A 22,756-nucleotide genomic window follows, 5' to 3' on the forward strand; every position below is an offset into this window, starting at 1 on the left:
TTCAATCTAAAAGTACTGTGGAAAGTGCAACTACTGCAGAGAGAGGCTAGCAACCATTCTGCAAAATTAGCAGAAAGCATGAGCAGAAGCCCCAGACCCAGCACTTCAGCATTAGGGCTGAGGACCAGCTCCGTGCAGGGCACTGAGAATCCTGAAGACAAACAACAAACAGACCTGTTTATTTGCAGAAAGCTTCCAAGCTTACAGTAAGAATAATGGATCTGTAGCGCTTCCGTGGGGAAAGAAACAAAGAGTATAGGTTTTCCATGAGAAAAAAAAAAGAGAAAACAATGAAACCAGAAGACATTGTTTCTTTGAAAACAACAACAAAACTGGTGAACTTTTAACAAACTGGAGATGCAAAGCAGTTGGTGGAATGTTTCACTAGGGTGGATAAAGCCCTGGCATCACATAAGACTGGGTCAGGTATGACTGGAGAGAGAGCTTGACAGGTAAGTGTACATACTGCTTTTCCAGAAGAACAAGAGCTGGTTCCCAATCTCTATGTCAGGCTGCTAACAACCACCTGTAACTCAGCCCACTGGGGATCTGACACCTTCTCTGGCCTCTAAGGGTACACTTGAGTACACACACACACCCACACACCTATACCCAACACCTAGGAAGCTAAGGCAGGAGAACCAAAAAAGTTCAAGGTGAAAGCAAGTTCAAGGGAAGTTTCAGATAGCTTGGGATACTCGAGATACTGCCTGACAAAAATAAAAATACATTTATTTAAATAAAGGAAGAAAGAAAAATGCACAAATTATTGAAATCTGAACTATCTACTAGTTAAACAACTTAAATGAAATTGTGAGAGTAAAAATTAAAACAACTCAGCAGAGACCACCAACAACTTGCTGAAAATAGCCATAATAAAAATATCAAGCCCCTCTAGGGACAAGGTGACCAAAAATGTAGAAACAACCAAGGACATATCTTGACCAGTCTAAACATGCCCAAGTGAGTAATGGGCCACCTGGTGTTTATCCTAAAAGGTCTGAGGTTTCATGACCAAAAATAGTGGGTCATCCAGCCCGCCAAAATGATTGCTTACGCAAATTGCTGATATTTGAAATATCCAATTATATGTAACCACGCCAGAATTTCCCGCTTTCCCCTTCCCCCTTGCACTGTTCCCTATAAAAGCCCTGAGCTCTTGGGGTCTGATTCTCTCCCCTGCGTGGGATGAGCTTCGATCCGAGGGCCCTTGTTAGTAAACTGCCTTTTGCCATTTGCATCAAGTCAGTCTCTCGTGTCTGCTTGGGTGCACGCTGATTGGGACTTGAGTCAGGGGTCCTCTTCGTGAGTCCTTACAGAAATAACAAATTCCTGAACAGCTGTAAACTATCAAAACGGATTCAGGAAGAAATAGAAAGATTCGAACAGATCAAAAGCAAGTAAAAAAACTGACTTGGCAATTAAAATCCACACACAAAGGAAACACCTTGCCCAGGCAGAGTTACTCGTCACTTACTTAGCAAATGTTTCAAAAAGCAGTAATACTGATCCTGTTCAAAAACTGTTGTGAAGGGGATGGTAAGATGGCTCAGTGAACACAGATGCTTGCTGTACCAATTCCTGAAGGACTGTCTTCTTGACTACATGCATATGCTGTGCTATTCATGTAGTTACCCATAGCCATTTGCAAATACTTAAAAATATACAAAATAAATAAATGTAAATATTTTAAGTATTAACATTTTTGTAAAGATTGTGCCAAGAGCCGGGTAGTGGTGGCGCGCGCCTTTAATCCCAGCACTTGGGAGGCAGAGGCAGGCGGATTTCTGAGTTCGAGGCCAGCCTGGTCTACAGAGTGAGTTCCAGGACATCCAGGGCTACACAGAGAAACCCTGTCTCGAAAAACCAAAAAAAAAAAAAAAAAAAGATTGTGCCAAGAATATTTAATGATGTCTCCCACCCCTTATCCCGACCCCTGAGACAGAATCTCTCTGTTTAACAGCATGGCCTATTTGGAACTCACTCTGTATACCAGGCTGGCCTCAAACTCAGAGGTTTGCCTGCCTCTGCCTCCCAAGCGCTGGGATTAAAGGGGTGTGCCACCACTGGCCGGTTCATTTATGAAATCTTTTTTTTTTTTTTTTTCGAGACAGGGTTTCTCTGTATAGCCCTGGCTGTCCTGGAACTCACTCTGTAGACCAGGCCGGCCTCAAACTCAGAAATCCACCTGCCTCTGCCTCCCAAGTGCTGGGATTAAAGGCGTGCGCCACCACCGCCCGGCCATTTATGAAATCTTAACTTTAAGTAATGGAGACTATAGGACTCAGAAGCAATGAAGAAAAGTTCAAACATAGTCATGTCACTGATAGGAGACAGATATTGGTGAGGCAGGTCAGAGGCAGGGGTCCTGACACTGAACTTCGTATCCATGCCCAAGAACATGGAAGGGAGCTCTGGTTTCTTATCTCCATCTAAATGAACCACACTCGAGGCCATATTTGAGGGTACAAGCACAACAGCTGCCCAGACAAGTCTTCCTTCTAGTGAACAGCTTTAGAGTTGGATCTCTACATTTTTTTCATAGTGAAAATGAACCGTAACAAAAACAAAACAAAAAAGATGCTGGTGTAATGGCACTTGCCTTTAATCCCAGTACTTGGGGAGGTAGAAGCAGGTGGATTTCTGTGAGTTTGAAAGCAGCTTGTCACTACTGAGTAGTGAATTCCAGGTCAGCTAGAGCTACATGGTGAGACCTTGTCACAAAAGAAGAGACAACAGAGTAAGGAGAAAGAAAATAGGCTATAAATCTATTCCCCAGTAAAGAGAAAGCTATTTCCCCTGATCAAGAGTATAATCTACTTCTGGTTCTTAGTAGAGACATAACCAACCATTATGTCTTGCTTTAAGAGTTAATTTAGAGCTGAGTATAGTGACACACACCTTTAACCCCAGCACTAGGGAGGTAGAGGCAGGCAGATCTCTGAGTTTGAGGCCAATCTGGTTTACAAAACAAGTTCCAGGACAGCCAGGGCTACACAAAAAACCCCTGTATTCAAAAAAAAAAAAAAGAAAAAAGAAACAAGCAACCAAACAAACAAAAAAGTGTTAATCCAGTTGGGTCTGTCAATCACCTGAACTATTCCTCAGGAAGGCAGCCATATTGAAGAGATGGGAGATACAATTATCTTAATGAGATGGTGCCTTTTCCTTCCCAGAAGTCCCGCTTAAAGAACCACTACTGTGTAACTCTAAGTCAGCTTGCTTTCCTGAGTTCCAAGTCAGAATGTGTAACTTTTCTTTCTTTAGAGCACTGGCCAAAGCCTACGCAGGCTTTCCCGTCACTTCTCTGAAGCCATTCCATTTTACAATGTAGCTACTTGCTAACCTGCAGCTGCTTGCCAGTCTCCACTGCTCAACATGTTGGCTCCACTCAAAAAGGCATGGGGGCGCCCTCCCTCCCTCCCTCTCTGTCTTTCCTCCTTATAGTGGCTGTTGTTCTGTTGTTTGTCACTAATAAAATTGTCCCTAAGCTTCCTACTAAGATACAGGCATGAATGTGGCTAATATTTTGCCAGAAACTTCATTACTTTATGCAGGAGTAGGCAAGGTTAAGCGTTACTGGTTTTTTTTACACTGTCCTGTTTTTGTCATTTGGAGCATTTGTGTGTGGACATACACTGGCCAGTGTGCATTCAGAGGTCAGAAAACCATGGGTGCTTCCTTGGTTCTTGGCACAGCGGTCAGGTCAGCCTTGGTAGCAAGAGCCTTTACCAGATGAGCATTGCACCAGCCCTAGGTATTTCTTTAAACATCTGTTTTCAAGTTTTCCTATGAGAAAACTAGCTCCCCTTAAACTTCTTTGTTATCTTCTTTCTCCTCTGTGGTTGTAATAAATGTACTGTTTTTACAGATTCTGTGCCTGCCTGCTATCCACTGAGGCAGTACCTAAATGATTAAGAATCAGATATTGCTCTTGAAACTGTCAGTTTAGGAGAAAAAGTCCATTGCACACATAGCTTAAACAACAAAAAGGAAGTACAACTTTCAAAAGAAGTTTTAAAAAGGAATGTATTCACATTAGATGTAGCTATTAAGGAAGGTATACCTGATGGGGGAGGGATGGGAAGGTAGTAGCTAAGGTAAGCCTAACAAAGCAAGAGGGAAGACACAATATGTCCTGCCTGACTGAAGGATGGCAATGTCAGGAAGATTTTCTACCATAATAAACAATACCATCAGCCTACCACATCTAACCCTACAGATGCTGCTGAAGTTATAAAACAGGCTGCAATATTATCCCTAGTAAATTCAACCCCTTCCCATCCAAGAATATGCATCAGAATTTGCACATGTACAAATTGATAGGGGACAAAGTATTATTGTCTAATTCGGACTTGAAACTCACTATGTAGATCAGGCTGCCCTGGACCTCACAGACTACCACTGCCTCTGTCTCCTGGGTGCTGGGAGTAAAAGCGTGTACCACACATGGAGCTTAAATAGATGGCTTGCCTGGCCAGTTACTCTTCCTCCACTTCCCATGTGCTAGGATTACAGGTGGGCTGCCATGAACACGTAGCTTTTATGTGGGTTTTGAGAGTCAGAACTTGAGTTCTCATACTGTGTGGCAAACATTTTACACAGAGTCATCTCCCAGGCCATGTTTTAAGGTCCTGACTCTTTACTGGATGCCATAAAGCCACCACTGGTATAAGAAGGGGTTCATGTGGTCTTCCATGAAAACCAAGGAATTTAGACACTGATGAGAAAGACCTGAGCTACATTTAGAAAGATCACCCTGGAAATGTAAAGACACAGTGCAACAAAGAAGCCTCATTTAGTTACTGGAACAGAAATCCAAATCAACTGGGCTTGCTGACTGATGTCTCTAATCCCAGCATCTGGGAAGCTGATACAAGATTGCCAGGGCAAGGCCAGCCTGGGCTACATAGCAAGACCCGGTCTCAAAAATAGAAAGACAGGGTGTAAATCAGGACTGTACTGGAAAGGAGACAGAATTGGGAACTGTAGCAAACAGCAAAGGCAGAGGAGAGCTGTATGAGTAATGAGCCTGGCCGTCTATCTCACCGCTGTCTGTCTCTCTAGCTCAGCTCAGCGTTCGACCTGGAAGTTTAATAGTGGAGCCAGGCCGCTGGGTTCCAGTCACTGGCAAGTTAACTGACCTGCATGCTGCCTTTTCCCAACTAGACTAACAAGAGTGTCAAGGTCAGAGGCAGTTTCAAGGACTCAATGCAGTTAAGTGCTTAGGAGAATGTCTGCTACGTACATACTACACAAACATGGCTTTTTAATATTGTACCTTTAACAAATCAGAAACAAACATAATGTGGGGGACATGATAGTCTACCATGCAGAGTATGAAATGAGACTTCCAAGAGAAATGCCAGAGATGACTCAGAGTTAGAGGATAAGACTCCCATTGTTTCCCACTATGCTCCAGGGCCTTCCTAGGCCCCACCAAAGTTCAGTCCTATTGGCCACCTGCAGTAGTACCTCCAAGAAGTCAGGCTCTTGCGGCTTGGCTATCTTCCCACCGCTGTTCCTTCAGTGTGCTGACCGCTGCCTTTACCTACCAACTTGAATGGAAAAGAATAAAGCCTAGATCCAACAAACGGCAGCTTTAATGCCTTAGATGCAAATCTGAAACTCCAAATACAGTACATGTTAAATCCCAGTAAACAGAGGCGTCTTCCATGTCAGTAAGAAAGATTAAAGGTTTGAATACAGAGACGGTGGATGGCAGAAATACAAAGACTATATTTATTGAGAAACCCAAATGCCCAGAGTAAGATTCTAGGGAGACTTGGGACACACTAAGTATCACAAAGCAAGGAGGGTGAAGACGAAGGCTGGATTTTCCTACTTCAGGGAACACCTCTAAAACATCATTTTCCGTCCAAGGTGGTAGGTAAAAGCAGCGGTCAGAGCACTAGGAGGCGATTAATGTACGGTAAAAAAGAGAAGTTGGGACAGGGAAAGGGATTTTAAGGACAAATCCCGATGTCAGGGGTTGGCAGATGAAAAGGGCACAAACCGGATGCGGGTAGTTTTATCTGTTGTCCGGGAAAATACACCTTCTGAAGGTCCTTATCTAGGAGACTTTGTGATAAAGGCACATTTTTGGGTCCTGCACCAGAACCAATTATAAATAAACCCTGCTGGTGGGAGCCTCGAAACCTGTTTTTAACCAGTTCCCAGTCCACCGCAGTCAGGGGACAAGCACCACCTGCAAGGCGTGGTGACAGGCGGAGGTCAGACTAGCCCTCGGCCCGCTACAACGCAGAGCAAGGAGGCCTGGCTGCAGCCGGGTCCCCAGCAGCACCCTACGGCGGCCCCGGCATCCGAGCACGCCGCCCACTGCCCCCAAACTCCGGGCTCCGGCTTCCGGAGGAGGGGTCTGGGCTGGGACGGGGCGGACTGGTCCAACTCGCGGCCACCGAGGGGCCGCTTCCCCCTTCCATCCGCACCCCGAGGAGGGGGAGACCGGACGATGCGGCGGAGGAAGGGAGACGGGCTACCCTGCTACAAGAACCCGGCAGCCTGGGGCTTTAAAGCGGGATAAAGACGCCTACCACCCGCTGGGTCGCCGGTGCCCCCGAGCTGCTACCCCGCGGGCCCGGCGGGGAGAGTGCGAACTGGTGCAGGGTAGAAATCTCGCGATAGCAGGCCACCGGGGCGGGGGTGGCGCCTCTTCCTCTCCTCCTGCTCGCGTTAGTTCCGGTCGCAGAGGAGACAGCGCCGCAGTTGCCGCCAGCTCGGGGATTTCTGGCTCTTTTCTCTTCGCCTTAAATTCGGTGAGGCCAGCGCGGCGCAGCGCCGGGCGACAGCGGCGCGCCGTGGCCTGGCGGAGGGCGAGGGTGGCGGCGCGGTTCGGAGGGGCCGGCGGGACCCGGGGCCTGGATCCGTGGCCGGGACCGCCGCTCTGGAGGGCGGGCGAGGCCGCGGGGCGCCGGGGTGGCGGCGCGCCCCGTGTGCGCCCCGGCCGGCCTGGGTAACAAAGCCGCCGCGGCCTCTGTTGGGTGATGTACGCGTGGGGGGTTCGGCGGGCGGGGCGCAGCCGCGGCCACCACCGCCGCGGCCGCCGCCTCCGCCGCTGCTTTCGCGGGAGGGCGGGCGGATGTACGGGGCGGCGGGGGCCCCGGCGCGCAGCGCCTCGGCGCCTGTGGTCCGCTCGGCGCGGCGGCCACCACCGCAGGCGACAGGGTCGGTGGAGAAGGGCCCACGGCGCTCCGGGGCCCGCCGCCCGAGCCCTGCGAGGCGGGAGGCACGGGAAAGGGAGTGGATGTGAAGACACGTGCCCGGGGAGGAGGCGGCTTGGGCTGTAGCGCTTGCGGCCAGCTCTCAGTTTTTGCATCTTGGAAGGGTGCAGGCGGTCTCTGCGGCTTTAGGCGCCACTTTGGAGTGAGGGCAGCGCTGATGCTGTTCAGGAGCTTTGACAGATAGCTCGTGACGGCGGCAGTCCTCTTAAGTTCGGGTGACTTAGGAAAAGTGGGAGATGCAAAGAGCAGTGTAGAAGAGACTGGGCAATTAGGTTTGTGATAGGTCATTTGCCTCCAGACAGGGCGATACTAAAGTGCCATCTCAAGGTGTAGTTCTAGCACGTCCATCGGGGTTCTTGTACAGGAAAAATCACCTGCACCAGCTCTGTTGCCTGTTAACTGAAAGTGTCCTGGGTTTGCTTTAGTTGTAATTTTGACTTGACGTTTGATACTTTGTTTCAGAAGTTAATATTCCTGGCTCCGATGTTTTTAAGACCTTCTTTCCCTTTTTTCTAGGGTGTCTTTTATGAATAATCAAAAGCAGCAAAAACCAACGCTATCAGGCCAGCGTTTTAAAACCAGAAAAAGAGGTAAATTTTTGTAACTCTCCTTTAGTCTTTTAGATATGTATCTTGGTTTCTCTCACAGTCAGCTGCATGTTACTAAACCCCTCATGAGAAAATAACAGAAACTTGAGTTTTTATTTAACAATTGTTTTAGATTAACTGCTCCTTTAGTGTTTCTATTGCTTTCTCAGACTTTCATTTTTTTTTTTTTTAGTGGTGAAACTAGTGGCTATAAGCTGTGACTTTAACCTTATAGTTTTAAGAAGAATTTGAACAAAGAAGGCTAAAAGAAAGAGAGACACTCCTAAAATCCCTAATTTCACCTAGACTTTGTGGAGATATGTGAAAGGGACTCATTTATAATAAGAGTGTCTAACATGGTCTAGGTCTTGGAAAAAATGTGTGGAAGGAAAAAAATCAGATTTTACCTTACAGAATTATAGAATGGGATTCACATTAATTTTTATTTATTTACTTTTTTTAAGGTTTAGTAGTCTTAGATTGTAGCTCAGGATGGCCTCCAAATGCTAGAATTAAAGGCATGAGCTCCTACTGGCAATACAATCATGGGGATTGGACCTAGGACTCTGTCAGGCTGGCAGATCTCTGAGTTCCAGGACAGCCAGGACTACACAAAGAAACACCCTGTCTTTAGAAAGCCAACCGAAAGAACGAAAGTTTAAATGGTGTTCTTTGAAAATACACATTGGCCAGGCATGGTGGCATACATCTTTAATTCTAACAGTGGAGAGGCCAGTAAATGGAGGTCTACTTAGTGAATTCCAGGCCAGGTAGGGCTACACACCGAGCTGCCTCAAAAAGATGAAGCACACATTAACATGTTGAGTAGTTGTGAGGAAATGGAGAATGGGTTAACTACTGGTGTTAAGGTGTTCTGGTTTCCTACCTTTCATAGAAAGTTTGACACGTATATGACAGCATCTTTGTATATTTCCCATAGTCTGTCCCCCCTGGTGGTGAGACCAAAGTGTGCTATTCCAGTCTTTGTAGGTATAGATTTAGCCAGTAGATTTTGTGGTTTTTCGAGACAGGGTTTCTCTGTGTAGCCCTGGCTGTCCTGGAACTCACTCTGTAGACCAGGCTAGCCTTGAACTCTCGAACTCAGAAATCTGCCTGCCTGTGCCTCCCAAGTTCTGGGATTAAAGGCATGCGCCACCACCACCTGGCAAAAAAATCCCTGGTTTTAAGTGCTTCCACCAATAACAAGAAAGTATCACGTATGGCCTGGTTCTTGGTATAATCATCCATGGTTGCCTGGAGCTAAAGGAGTTTTGAAAACAGGACTTTTAGTGAAACGTAGAGAATCTTGGAAAAAATAATTTTCACTCTCATAGTGTGCAAAAAGAAACAAGGAATCGTCTAATCTTAGCTGACAAATGTGAAAATTGATAATCATTTGTCCTAAATTGGCAGGTTAAGACATGGAAAAGCTGGAGGTGCTTGTCAGTGGCAGAGTATTTCCCTAGTGTGTATGATGCCCTGGCTTCATCTGAGGACCACCAGTAAACAAAAAGCACCTGCCTAGAGCATGTGGGGTCTGATAATTCAGTAGAGGCTAAGTGCTTTCTGCTTTGCATTATTTAGTACTCAAAATAACTTTATGGGATACATGTTATTTTGAAAGAGAATATGGAAAATGGCTGGTTTCAGCCTTGCTCCTCCTGTAGATGATCTGGATTGACTCCTAGCACCCATATCAGTCAGCTTCCATCTTTCTGTAACTCCAGTTCCAGGGGGTAGTGCCCTCTTCTGGTTTCCTCAGGCTCCAGGCATACCCATGTAGGTGTTTACTATTTAAAAGAAGAAAGTGAGTAGTTACACAGATACACAGGATATAATGGAAATCATGATTTCAGCCAGGTGAGTTTTGTTTTGAAGCAGAGTGTCTACATAGCCCTGACTGTCCAGGAACTAAATATGTAGACAAGCCTGGGCTCAGGCTCACAGATCCTCCTATCTCTGCCCACAGAGTATAGGATTAAAGGAAAAGCTAAAGTGTTACAGACATGTGAAAGGAAAGGGGAAAGATCCCCTGAAACCTGAAGAGTAGTGTGGCCATACATACAATTACAAAGCAAAACCTTGTCTCAAAAACAAAACAACAGCCAGGCAGTGGTGGCACACACCTTTAATCCCAGGACCCAGGAGGCAAAGGCAGGATCTCTGAGTTCAAGACTGGCCTGTTCTACGTAGTGATTTCCAGAACCCTGTCTAGAAAAGCCAAAAGAAAGAAAAACAAAACAAAACAGGGCTGGGGGTCTATAGTTCAGTAGAGTGCTTGTTTGACATGTATAAAGCTTTAGAATTTTATTTCTAAAGCCTAAGGTGTGGAAAGTGAAGGATCTCAAATTGAAGGTTTGTTTTAGGCTACCTATATAGAGTAAATGAGACCCTGTCTCAAAAACAGAAAGGGACTGAAGAGGTGGCTAGGTGCTTGCCTATAAGCATGAAGAACTGCCTTTGATCCCTGGTATCCACATCAAGCCAGCCAACTGGTGCCTGTGACTCAAGCATGGGTGAGGCAAAGACAGGAGATCCCTGGAACCTGCTGGCCAAGCAGTCTAGTCAGAGTGCCCTCTAGGTTCAGTGAGACATTGTCTTAAGATGGATACAAGTTAGGAAGATACTCTGTATCAACCTAATAGGGCCAGGCTAGACTGTAGCCCAGTAGTACTGATACAGCATATACCAGACGGGATTCTTTTTCTTTCTTTTTTTTTTTTTAAGATTTATTTATTTTATGTATATAAGTACACTGTCACTGTCTTCAGACACACCAGAAGAGGGCATCAAATCCCATTACAGATGGTTGTGAGCCACCATGTGGTTGCTGGGAATTGAATTCAGGACCTCTGGAAGAGCAGTCGCCGAGCCATCTCTCCAGCCAGATTGGATTCTAAAATCAGTCCAAGGCTAGGAAGATGCCTGTAACCCTGTCTCAGAAAAAAAAGAAAGAAAGAAAGGCAGTGGGGAATTTAAGTGTGCAAATTTTCAGAGGAATATAGTATACCTGGTATAATGTCAAATAGTTTTGTTTTTATTTGCTTTGAGACAGGATTTGCTATGTAGACCAGGCTCTGGAATTCAGATCCACCTGCATCTGCCTTTCTATGGTGGGGTTAAAGGCTTGTGCCACTATGGCTAGTATAGGTTCATTAGAGCAGTCTGGTGGCAGTGGGAGCAGGAAATCTTAGCACATTGAGTTTGCAAAGTGGAGCAGCCATGTAGTCATCTTGCAGGGCACACTTGAGTGTGTTTAATCTTTCTCCTGTCATACTTATTCTGAGTCTTGGGTACTTAAACTTCACTTTTTCCAGCTACTGAATTAAATGGAACTCAGTAATTTGATTAACTTATCCTATTTGCCAGTTTGTGTTTTTGGTTTTTTTTGTTTTTGTTTTTGTTTTTTTAGTTTACGCTTTATTTATTATGTAGTGTTCTGCCTGCATACCAGAAGAGGGCACCAGATCTCATTACAGATGGTTGTAACCCACCATGTGGTTGCTGGGAATTGAACTCAGGACCTCTGGAAGAGCAGCCAGTGCTCTTAACCTCTGAGACATCAATCAGTCCTGTGCTACTTTTGATAAGCTTCTTGAAACTAATTTTTTTTTCTCTCTCCAGATGAAAAAGAGAGGTTTGACCCTACTCAGTTTCAAGACTGTATTATTCAAGGCTTAACTGAAACTGGTACTGATTTGGAAGCAGTAGCTAAGTTTCTTGATGCTTCTGGAGCAAAACTTGACTACCGCCGCTATGCAGAAACACTCTTTGACATTCTGGTGGCCGGCGGAATGCTGGGTAAGTAAGTATCTGGGGCTTGTGGGCCTGATTTAGGGAGGTGTGATATACAGAGGTAATAGAGAGACCAGAATGTGAGCTTCTGACAGACTCAACAAGAGGAATGAGATTTAATTGTGTTGGTTATCCTCTCTGGAAACTAGGGGTTGGAGATTATGAGATAGGTTGAACTCTGTCCCAGTTTTTCCACCTTGGCAACAACCCAAATGCTAGGATCACAAATATGAGCTAACAACCTGGCTTCAGCAAACTTTTAAAAATGTATTTATTTTGGTTTTATGTTGTTTAGCGTTTTTCCTGCATGTATTTCTGTTTGGAGTGTCAGTTCCCATGGATGCATCAGGTGCCCTGGAAGTGGAGTTATAGACAGTTGTTAGCTACCATATGGGTGCTAGAGATTGAACCCAGTGCTCCTAACCACTGAGCCATCTCTCAAGACCCTCAGACCTTCAAATTTTTTAAGTATTTAACTAAAGGAATTCTTTTTTTTTTTTTTCTTTTTTGTTCTTTTTAAAAATTTATTTTGGCCGGGCGGTGGTGGCGCACGGCTTTAATCCCAGAACTTGGGAGGCAGAGGCAGGCAGATTTCTGAGTTCGAGGCCAGCCTGGTCTACAGAGTGAGTTCCAGGACAGCCAGGGCTACACAGAGAAACCCTGTCTCAAAAAAAAAAAAAAAAAACAAAAAAATTATTTTATTTATGAGTTCACTGTAGTTGTCTTCAGACATACCAGAAGAGGGCATCAGATTCCATTATAGATCGTTGTACGCTGCCATGTGGTTGCTGGGAATTGAACTCAGGACCTCTGGAAGAGCAGTCAGTGCTCTTAACCGCTGAGCCATCTCTCCAGCCCGAGAGGAGAATTCTTAGCAGCCTTTTTTTTTTTTTTTAAGATAGGGTTTCGCTGGGCAGTGGTGGCAGGCGGATTTCTGAGTTTTAGGACAGCTAGGGCTACACAGAGAAACTCTGTCTTTAAAAAAAAATAGGGTTTCACTTGGATATAGTCCAGGCTAGCGTTGACTTGTGAATTTCTCTTTGTCTTAGCTGCCTTTCTCAATTGTTATGATTGTTATAATATGAATAATAGGGTTTTGAGTCAGTTGTGGTGGTATATGCATACCTCTGATCTCAGTATTCTGGAGGATCACAGGTTCTAGGACAGCCTGGGCTAAGAGCAAGATCTTTTTTTAAAATAATAGGAACTGATGGTACAGTGCAACCTTCTTGGAAATTGAAATTTTTACTTTCTGTGTAGAAAGTTATATATGTCCAAAACTGGATCTGAACATCTCCACTTAGCCTATTCGGCGCTGTTGATTCGTCTTTTACTAAAGATGGTTACCTTTATTTTGTGCATATATGTATGTGGACATGTATACTAAATAAATGTGGTTCACAACTCGTAGAGTGAGTGAGAGACCTGGCAGCAAACACCTTTGTGCTCTTTGGGTAGGGGTGCTTGTTTGATTGCTGTGTAAATTTTTCACTTATTTGTACATAATGAGCCATCTGATTCTTTTAGCCCCAGGTGGTACACTGGCAGATGACATGATGCGCACAGAAGTCTGTGTGTTTGCAGCACAGGAAGACCTAGAGACCATGCAAGCATTCGCTCAGGTAAGCCAAACTGCCTGCCATATATGGGCAGCATCTGAGGGATGTTCTGCTTTTTAAAGGTTGCAGGTGGAAGTTCTATTTGATTTTAAGTTTTAAGGGTGTAGGTCTTGATAAAATATGGTAGATTAGAAATGTCGTGTTCAGGAGTAGATTCGCTGCGGTTTGGGTTGTGTGGGTTTATTTGTATTTTGACATGAGGTTTCTCTCTGCCTGCCTCAGCATGCCCAGCCTTTGCTCTTTCTCGGGGGGGGGGGGAATTGTTTGTTTGTTTGTTTGTTTGTTTGTTTAAAATTATGGGTATGTACATGTGAGTACAGGTGTCCTCAAAAGCCTAAAGGCATCAGACCCTCTGAGTTCATAGTAGTGGGCACTTGTTACTCCTGGGAATCAAACTCCTGTTAACTGCCCTGTTGACTACTGGGTAGTCAACTCTCTAGTCCCTAGATTTGTGTCCAGTGAGCCGGGTTAGGTAGCACATGACTATAATCCCATTGGAAATTTGAGGCAGGAGGATCAGAAATTCAGGGTCATCCTAGGGTATATGTGTGTTCACTGCAAGCCTAAACTGCTTTAGAGCCTGTTTGAGTTGCCACTCCACCTCCACACAAAGATACTAAGCTGGACATGGTAATTCATGCCTGTAACGCCACACTCAGGAGACAGAGGCTAGAGGATTTGAGATAGACTTGGGCTATTATTTATAGAGAAGCTATGTCTAAAAATAAGATGAACAAAAACATTAGTCTTCTGTTGTGATCGTTGTATTAAGCAATTCTCTTTATTTTGGAGAAAAAAAATGAATGTATTGATCCAGGATGGCCTGGAACTTGCTTTGTAGCCCACCCTGGGCTTGAACTAAGCAACCCTCTTGCCTCAGCCTTCCCAGTGCTGACTGAATACTTTGCCAGTCAGCTTCATGGTTCTATTTTTTTTTTTTTTTTTTTTTACTAGTTGTAGGCATAAGTGAAGAATTTAATGTATCTAACCCTGAAATTTGGTATCTGAGTCTAGTTCTATAGTTGTATTCAAAAAAAGTATAGTTGTATTTTGTGATCATACTGTTACTTGTTTAACTAGTCTTAGGTATAGTGATAAAAGTTGCTAAGAAGTGTTTATATTTTTGGTGTGTGATGAGATTTTACAGTATAGAGCCCTTTTCGGTTCTAGGAATGACTTGAATCTTCTTCTAGGTTTTTAACAAGTTAATCAGGCGCTACAAATACCTGGAGAAAGGTTTTGAAGATGAAGTTAAAAAGGTATGAGGGGAAGTTGGGTAGGCGTGTACTCACCTCTCAGTCTCCAGCAGCCACAGATCGGACATAGTGTTAGACATTTAAGTAGACTTTTATTGAAATACCATTTGGGGAGTATAGCAGTTATTTTGCTGAAATGCTTGAAACTTACACATTGTCACTTAGTGTTGTGTTTAAAAAAATAAAGATGGCAGTAAAAATCTAGAGACCCTTCCTAAGATGAATGGTAAAGGATCAGAGCGTAAGATGCTAAAGAAGTCACTTGTGTTCCATTCCTGTTGCCAGCTATTTCATAAATGGTTGATGGAGCAGCAGAAAGGCTGACAAAATTAAATATCAGGCTTTGTTCTAACTTTTCAATATTAATAAAAACTCTGAAGGGCAAGTTTTATTGTTCACATTTTTTTTAATTATTTATTTTGTGTAAGTGCACTGTAGCTGTCTTCAGACACACCAGAAGAGAGCATCAGATCCCATTACAGATGGTTGTGAGCCTCCATATGGTTGCTGGGAATTGAACTCGGGACCTTGGGAGGAGCAGACCGTGCTCTTAACCGCTGAGCCATCTCTCCAACCCTGTTGTTCACATTTAATATATAATGAAACCAAGACACAGAGATTGGCCCAAGATCATCAGGTTAAGAAGTCTTATGATAGAGATAGAAATGTGAGTGATTGGCCCGCAGCTGAATGTACTGTTTTACTGCTTCTCTATTCTAATAATGCAGGTGCTCTTTAACCCGAGCTGTTTACTTTTACAGTTACTGCTCTTCCTAAAGGGATTTTCAGAGTCGGAGAGGAACAAGCTTGCCATGTTGACTGGGGTCCTTCTGGCTAATGGAACCCTTAATGCGTCCATTCTTAACAGCCTTTATAATGAGAATTTGGTTAAAGAAGGTAATCAGCTTTTGAACTGTTGTAAATGTGTGGTTCACGGTTTCTGTGTGGGTTATGGATCTTAGTGCCTGCTTGGAGGTGGAGAGGAACTTTGTTCCTTTTGTGGTAACTACTTTGGATTCAGAATAGCAGGTTACCATATAAATTGTCAACAGTAGCAAATGACCAAATAGGGAAGTTGGGGTGAAATGGTCTCATTGACATAGGAAAGGTTTGGGTGGCTTTGGAGAGAAACTGAGGAACGTATGTCTGTTAGACAAGCAACTTTGTTTTATAGGAGTTTCAGCAGCTTTTGCTGTAAAGCTCTTTAAATCATGGATAAATGAAAAAGACATCAATGCAGTTGCTGCAAGTCTTCGAAAAGTCAGCATGGACAACAGACTGATGGTTTGTGCCTTTCCTTCCATTCCTTCCAATTTGTTCAATGATGTAATGATAACACCTTGTCTTTTAATCTGAAACCTATTTCTTCATTTGGTGTAAAGACTACATAACCAATTGTTCTTTCAGGAGTTATTCCCTGCCAATAAACAAAGCGTTGAACACTTCACTAAGTATTTCACTGAGGCAGGCTTGAAAGAGCTTTCGGAGTATGTCCGCAACCAGCAGACCATTGGGGCACGGAAGGAGCTCCAGAAGGAGCTTCAGGAGCAGATGTCCCGCGGTGACCCATTCAAGGACGTAAGGACTTTAATGTATATGTCTGTTTCTCCATGCATGAACATGTACCACGTGTGTGTACGCTCCTGATGTCTGAGGAGGTCAGAGGAGGGCTTGTTCCCCTTGGAACTGTAGTTACTGGGTCTTGGAAGAGCAGCCAGTTTTCTTAACTGCTGAGCTATCCAGTCCCATTTAAGCCATCTTTTTATGCCCACATAGATGGTTTTGTTCATTCAGAGCTCCCAGAATTTTCTCAGAGTGAGCCTGGATTAATGATTATAGAGTTAGACTTCGTTTAGCCCGTTTCATATGCTTATTTTAAGTTTTATTGGTATCCAGAGATAATAACCTTGGAGATTTTATAATGTATAGGCCTGTGGGCAGACAGTTTTCATTCGGAGCCAGTTTGGTTCTTGTTATTGCAGATTGTTTTTACATTTACTTAGGGGTGGGCTTGTGTACACATATCTCCCACCACATGGTCTGGAGAATCAGTCTTAGGTTGTCAGGCTCAGTTACAGGTTCCTTTATCTATTTGCTGAGTCATCTCGCCTGCCAGAGCCAATTTGTGCATAAAATAGGTTGAATTTCAAGGTTCTGTCCTGTGGCAAAGGTATTTTGTTTGTATGTGATGCTGGTGAAGTTTGTTGCCAGTAGGGAAAGGTTGGTTAGTTGGCTTACTTGCTTGCCTGCTTATTTCAGACTTGGACTCATTATACAGCTCTGGCTGGCCTGGGACTCTATAGACTGGGGTGGCCTCAAACTCAGGTCCACCTGCCTTTGCCTCAGGAGTGCTGGGGTTAAATTTATGTACCCACCATCCTGGGTTGGAAAAGCATTTTTTGCTTTTGTAAACTGTCTAGATTTGATGTTTAAAGAATTAAATATAGCTAAGTTCTGTTACTAAGTATTGATTGTTTTGCAGATAATTTTATATGTCAAGGAGGAGATGAAAAAAAATAACATCCCAGAACCAGTGGTCATTGGGATAGTCTGGTCAAGTGTGATGAGCACCGTGGAGTGGAACAAAAAAGAGGAGCTTGTAGCAGAACAAGCCATCAAGCACTTGAAGGTATTGGGATTGTGAAGCTATCATGCTTGAGGTGGGGTGTGTGGACTGAGTGGATATTTGTCTAAGGTTCTCAACCTGTGGGTTGTGATCCCTTTGGTGGTAGAAAGACTCTTTCACAGGATTATAGGATTTGCCTCTAAGATCATCAGAAAATACAGGTACTTACATTATGATTTATAACAGTAGCAACATTACAGTTGTGAAATAGCAACAAAAACAGTTTTATGATTTGGGATCAGCACACTACGCAGAACTGTATTAAAGGGTTGCAGCATTAGCAAGGTTGGGAACCATTGCTCTAATTTTCTCAGAGTGAGCCTGGATTGATGATTATAGAGTTGGACTTCGTTTAGCCCATTTCATATGCTTATTTTAAGTTTTATTGGTATCCAGAGATACTAACTTTGGAGATTTTATAATGTGTAGGCCGGTGGGCAGACAGTTTTCATTTGGAGCCAGTTTGGTTCTTGTTATTGTGGTGCTGGGCATGAGCTGCCTGTAAATCAACATTACTTAGTGTCACTAATGCTTTTAAGGCTGATTAGGCTTTATTTGGGTCATAAATTAGAAATAATAACATGTTTAAAAGTAATTTAAGTCTGATTTGATACTGCTGAGGGAATGTCCGAAAATGGGAAGTTTTCTCTTTACTCCACTGAAGTAGATCTTAAATTTTTCTGCTCCATCATGAGTTGATGGCAGTGGTGAAGGTGAGTTATGATCTATAGTGTGGGAAGTTGTAATGGGTGATTATTATAATGAGTAAGTCATTTTTCTTTTCAAAGCAATATAGCCCTCTACTTGCTGCCTTCACTACTCAAGGTCAGTCTGAACTGACTCTGTTACTGAAGATTCAGGAGTATTGCTATGACAACATTCACTTCATGAAAGCCTTCCAGAAAATAGTGGTGCTTTTTTATAAAGGTAACTAAATCCTTAGTTCTGTGAAAGTTTATAAAAATACTGGAAATAAATAAGGAGGGTCTGTACATGGGCTCCCTGTATTCACAAAGTGAAATCATCTATGGTTGAATTGAGAGCTGCTTTACTGTTTGGTTTTGAGTCTACCTATCACTATTGTGTTGACTGGCCTGGGACTTGTAGCCAGGTTGATCTGCAACTCAAAAGATCCACATGCCTCTGCCTCCACCTCCCCAGTATAATGCTGGGCTCAGGGGTGTGTTTCCCCACACCCAACAGAATTGGGTACATTGCTGTTAGAACATTCTGTGAACCTTGTTCACAAGGTAAATACAAGTTAAATCCATAAATGAGACCCTACCTTTCCCTACCCTACCCTTCCCCCACAGAAAAACAATCCAAGTGCCAGAGTAGGCATTTGTACCCCTTCTGTGGTTCAGTAGGTCAGTTATGTTCAAACTTGCTAATATAAATGACTGTTGTTGTAGCTGAGGTCCTGAGTGAAGAGCCCATTCTGAAGTGGTATAAAGACGCACATGTTGCAAAGGGGAAAAGTGTCTTCCTTGAGCAAATGAAGAAGTTTGTAGAATGGCTCAAAAATGCTGAGGAGGGTAAGTCTTTGTGTAATTGATGGAAATTGGGTGGTGGCATTTGGTTTATTGCCTCCCAGGTGCTAGGATCACCAGGTGTAGGCACCAGGTGTAGGTAAGTTACTGGAAATGGGTTTGAACGCGACACAGATTAATCTTCACACAGATTTCTTCCTGTTGCTACTGTGTGTGTGTGTGTGTGTGTGTGTGTGTGTAAGAATTATTTTGTGTATGTGAGTACACTTGCTCTCTTCAGACACACCAGAAGAGGACATCGGAGCCCATTACAGATGGTTATGAGCCACACTGTGGTTGCTGGGAATTGAACTCAGGACCTCTGGAAGAGCAGTCAGTGCTCTTAACTGCTGAGCCATCTCTCCAGCCCCTATGTATGTTGTTTCTATTACTTATGGTCATCTCTATTAAGAGGAAGCTAGACATTAATCATTGTGATTTAGTGTTGTGTGTGTGTGGGTGGGTGGGTGTTAGTGCCATGAAATACGTGGAGAACAACTCTCCTTATAACTCCTTATCACAAGCTCAGGTTAGACGGCAGCAGGTAACTTACTGGTCTCGCTGGCTCTATTGTGGTCTTACACTAAACACTAGGGAAATTGAAAGTTTCGAGAAAGTACATATAGAAATATGTACTTGTTCTCACTTGATATTAGTCAAATTCTGAAATGATTGATAAAGTTTCAAATACTGGAAAATGGCTTCGTGAAACAAAATGTTTGACTATTTTTTAACCTCTCTTCTAGAATCTGAGTCTGAAGCTGAAGAAGGTGACTGAATTTTGAAACAACATCCTCAGTAAAACAAACAGGAGTTGTAGATAAAATGTCATGTCTCATGTGTCCTGGTTCTTACATCTTCCTACCTCCCTGTATCAAGCATGATATAAGGGCTTTCATGGCGATTTTTGTTTTAACTGTTTTTATGGTTACTGGAAATGTTGGGTTTGGTTTCTGAAACCATGTGTAAGGAGCTGCAGGAGCTGGAGAATTGAATCTGATGTTGCATTGGTTTTCAGTTACCTTCTACCTCCTGTATTTTCTACTGTAATAATGTGATGTAAGGCCTTCCGCAATGAGCAGTTCACTTTATTCCCTGGGTTTTCTATATAAACAGTTTTCAAGATATGATTTGGTTAAAAAATAATTTGTTACAAAAAGATTCTGTTTGCAAATTAAACTGTAAAAGTATCCAAAGTCTCAAAAGGCAATGATTTGTGTGATAACTTAGTGTGTCCAGAGCCCTGTTCATCAGTGAAAATCCTGTAGATGATCAAATCCGTAACAACATGAATCCTGATGTTGGTTATATGTGAGCATTCTTGTATTTTTAACCCCAGATGTTGTTTGATTTCTGGGTTTCATCCTTAGTAAAGCCATGGAGAGCAAACTTAGTTTGAGAACTATACATAGCAGAGGTAGGAAGAAGGGAGCTGAGCCTTTTCCCAGAAAATTCTAGGTTCATTTTCATCTTTCCAGGTAGAACAAATAGATACTCCTCATACAAATGTTCTACCCCAGGACACAGCTAGACTGTTAGGAAAGAGTTCCCACAAGGAGTGAGTCAAGGAAATGTCACTAAACCACAAGATTGTTGGGAGTGTTTGGGTGAGTGTGTTATAGCAGGATCTCGGCACAACTCCATTTCCTGTTGTGATGGTGAAGGACAGTCCACCATTCAGTTGCCTGGGCCTGGCCTCATTCTACTATATTCAAGCACCTAGTAACTCACCCTAGTTGCCATGTTTTTTTTTTAATTGCCATGAGCCAAATACTTCAGTTGATTAATCCATTTATTTTTAGTGGCTGCCTTCGTTGCTTTTCTTTTTGCTATCCATTTATAGTTAGTTGGCAGGGGGAAATGTAGCCACATTTTTGGGAAGGGCTAAAAGTGAAAATTTTGAAAGTTTTTTTTTTTAATTTTTTTAATTGGTAAAAGAAAATAGTAAGAATAATGCCACCAGAGACTTGAGTGGAAATTGCCTGTTTTGAAGGTGCCATTCTTAGAAGCCAAGAATTTGGTATTTAAAGTTTATCTTGAGAGAATAACATGTAATATAATTTGAAATAAAGGTATAGTAACCTTAAGAGCATTATATGGAAAACATTGGTGGGTGGGGTGAATTTGTAAAATGAATGACTTTGATAAAGTTTTATGCACAGACAAATGTCTTCATTAGATTCTGTGTAGTGATCTGCTTTCCCTTTGTAATTTGTAGTCCAAATTTTTTTTTAAATAAAGTCCATCCTTACATTTAGGTTTTATAGATCAGTCTTTTTATTCCCCCTGTAAGTCCCATTGATTTCTAATGTGTGCTGTATGTTGTGCTTTCAGATGTCGACTGTATAAACATTAGTAACAATTTGTCCTTAGAACTTGCAGACTGAACACCTCACAGATTCCAGTGTAGCTAAAACTACATTGCCATTTCTACAACCCGATCCTTGCATGTACTGCCTTCAAAACGCACCCTGTTTATTATATACTGTGTATAGTGAAAGAGTGTGGAGTCTTCAGAACTACATTATGATCTTTGATCATTGATCTTCCCCCCCCTTATACACAGTAGTGTTTACTGAGTACAATGTAAAGAAAGGGATTTATGCAATTCTCATTTTTAAGTTTAAATGCCAACCTATGGCCTCCAATCTGTAATTCCTAATAGAGATGTTAAAATTGTACTCTGAATCATGATTGGGTAACTGTTGATTGAGTTCCTAACTTGGTGTCAGTTTCTAAGGCCTTTAATGTCTTAGATACTGTACTGTGTGTTTAGAACTGATAAATGTCACCATACTCTGGGATTATTGTCCTGGAAATACTGTTATAAAATTTCTAGATACCAAAATGCCACTTATTTTACTCAGCATACGATTGGTGGTGAGTGGAAATGCATGTGACCAAGAGATTAACGTATAACAGTGTTCAAGCTTTTTCCATTATCCAACCCCCCCCAGAAGCCTCCCCTAATAGCACCCCAATAAATTTTAATATAGATACACTATGTACTGTGTCTGTGCTTTATACATGAAAAACTTTTTATATCCCATAAAAATAAACTTACCATTGAGAAAGCGTTTTAATAGTTTATTACTTTTTCATAGTGTAAAAGTTTGTCATGTCTCTCACCTCAGATGCTGGGTCTTGAACTCAATCTTGTACCACCAAGCCATTTTGAGATGGTCCCATTAAGATGCTCGGGGTAGCTTTGAACTCATTCTGTCACTCAGGCTTTGCATCTTTGACCCATCCTTCCTTTGCCACCTGTGTAGTTAGGGGGTCTAGGCCTCAGGGTCTATGAATCACTATTCAGTTTGTACCTTACGCACCATAGGCACAAGGCAAACGATTTCCCTTTGGTTTGGGAGCTTTGTAGGGCTTTGCAGATGAGTGGAGAAAAAGGCAACTTTGAGGCTGGTTCTGGCTGGTCTGGAACTCTGCCTCTCCCTCCCCAGTGCTGGGATTAAATGTGCATTTACTACATCCAGCATGAAACAGATTCTTGATTTGGTTGTAGATTTATCTTTGAATAGAATCATCTGGGTTTCTTCTAATGTGTAAAATAAATTCACTGGAAATGGTCTATTTCAAAGTTGTGGACATAGCACCAACCAGAAAAATGGTTTTGAAATTTTACCACTTGTTTTTTTTTTCTATTGCTGGCTGTGATGAAACACCATGACCAAGGCAATTTATAAAAGCATTTCATTTGGGAGCTCACAGTCTCAGAGGATTAGAGTCCATGATTATGGGCTTATTGTGGAATTACAGCTGGAGCATGGGAGCAGGTAGATAGGCATGAGACTGGAGCAGTAGCTGAGAGCTTTCACGTTGTCTCAACACCCAGGAGGCAGACACACTGAAAATGGCAAGGGCCTCAGAGCAAAAAGTCCTACTACTAGATACACAACCCCAATCCTTTGCAAACAGTTCCACCTATTGGTGGGGAGAGGGGTCATTTTCATGTAGACACCAACTCTTGTCAACAACTGTACTGGGCTTTCAGTAACTTGGTGGATGTGAATGTAACATGCCAAAGTTTGGGTGTACATTACTGAACTGTTTGTAAAATTTTTTCTCAGGTACTACATAAAATAAAGGAA

The 22,756-nt window shown here is 42.9% G+C and overlaps 1 protein-coding gene across 2 annotated transcripts; it reads left to right on the forward strand.

Annotated features, from left to right (window-relative positions):
- The first annotated feature begins 6,662 nt into the window (after positions 1-6,662).
- Bzw1 (basic leucine zipper and W2 domains 1) lies at positions 6,663-21,727 on the forward strand. 2 transcript variants are annotated; one of them, XM_028765748.1, is made up of 12 exons: positions 6,663-6,776; positions 7,758-7,831; positions 11,453-11,629; positions 13,151-13,245; positions 14,436-14,501; positions 15,260-15,395; positions 15,673-15,782; positions 15,906-16,076; positions 16,981-17,127; positions 17,913-18,051; positions 18,537-18,659; positions 19,400-21,727. In XM_028765748.1, the coding sequence occupies exons 2-12, from the start codon at positions 7,768-7,770 to the stop codon at positions 19,429-19,431; spliced, it is 1,260 nt and encodes a 419-aa protein (XP_028621581.1). In that variant the 5' UTR covers positions 6,663-6,776; positions 7,758-7,767; the 3' UTR covers positions 19,432-21,727. The 2 variants fall into 2 exon arrangements, with proteins under 2 accessions (XP_028621581.1, XP_028621582.1); XM_028765749.1 differs by lacking the exons at positions 6,663-6,776; positions 7,758-7,831 and having other exon boundaries at positions 11,552-11,629; positions 13,151-13,156.
- The last annotated feature ends 1,029 nt before the right edge of the window (positions 21,728-22,756 follow it).

This window comes from Grammomys surdaster, unplaced genomic scaffold (assembly GCF_004785775.1).
Source record: "Grammomys surdaster isolate TR1022 unplaced genomic scaffold, NIH_TR_1.0 165, whole genome shotgun sequence".
Taxonomy (NCBI): Eukaryota; Metazoa; Chordata; class Mammalia; order Rodentia; family Muridae; genus Grammomys; species Grammomys surdaster.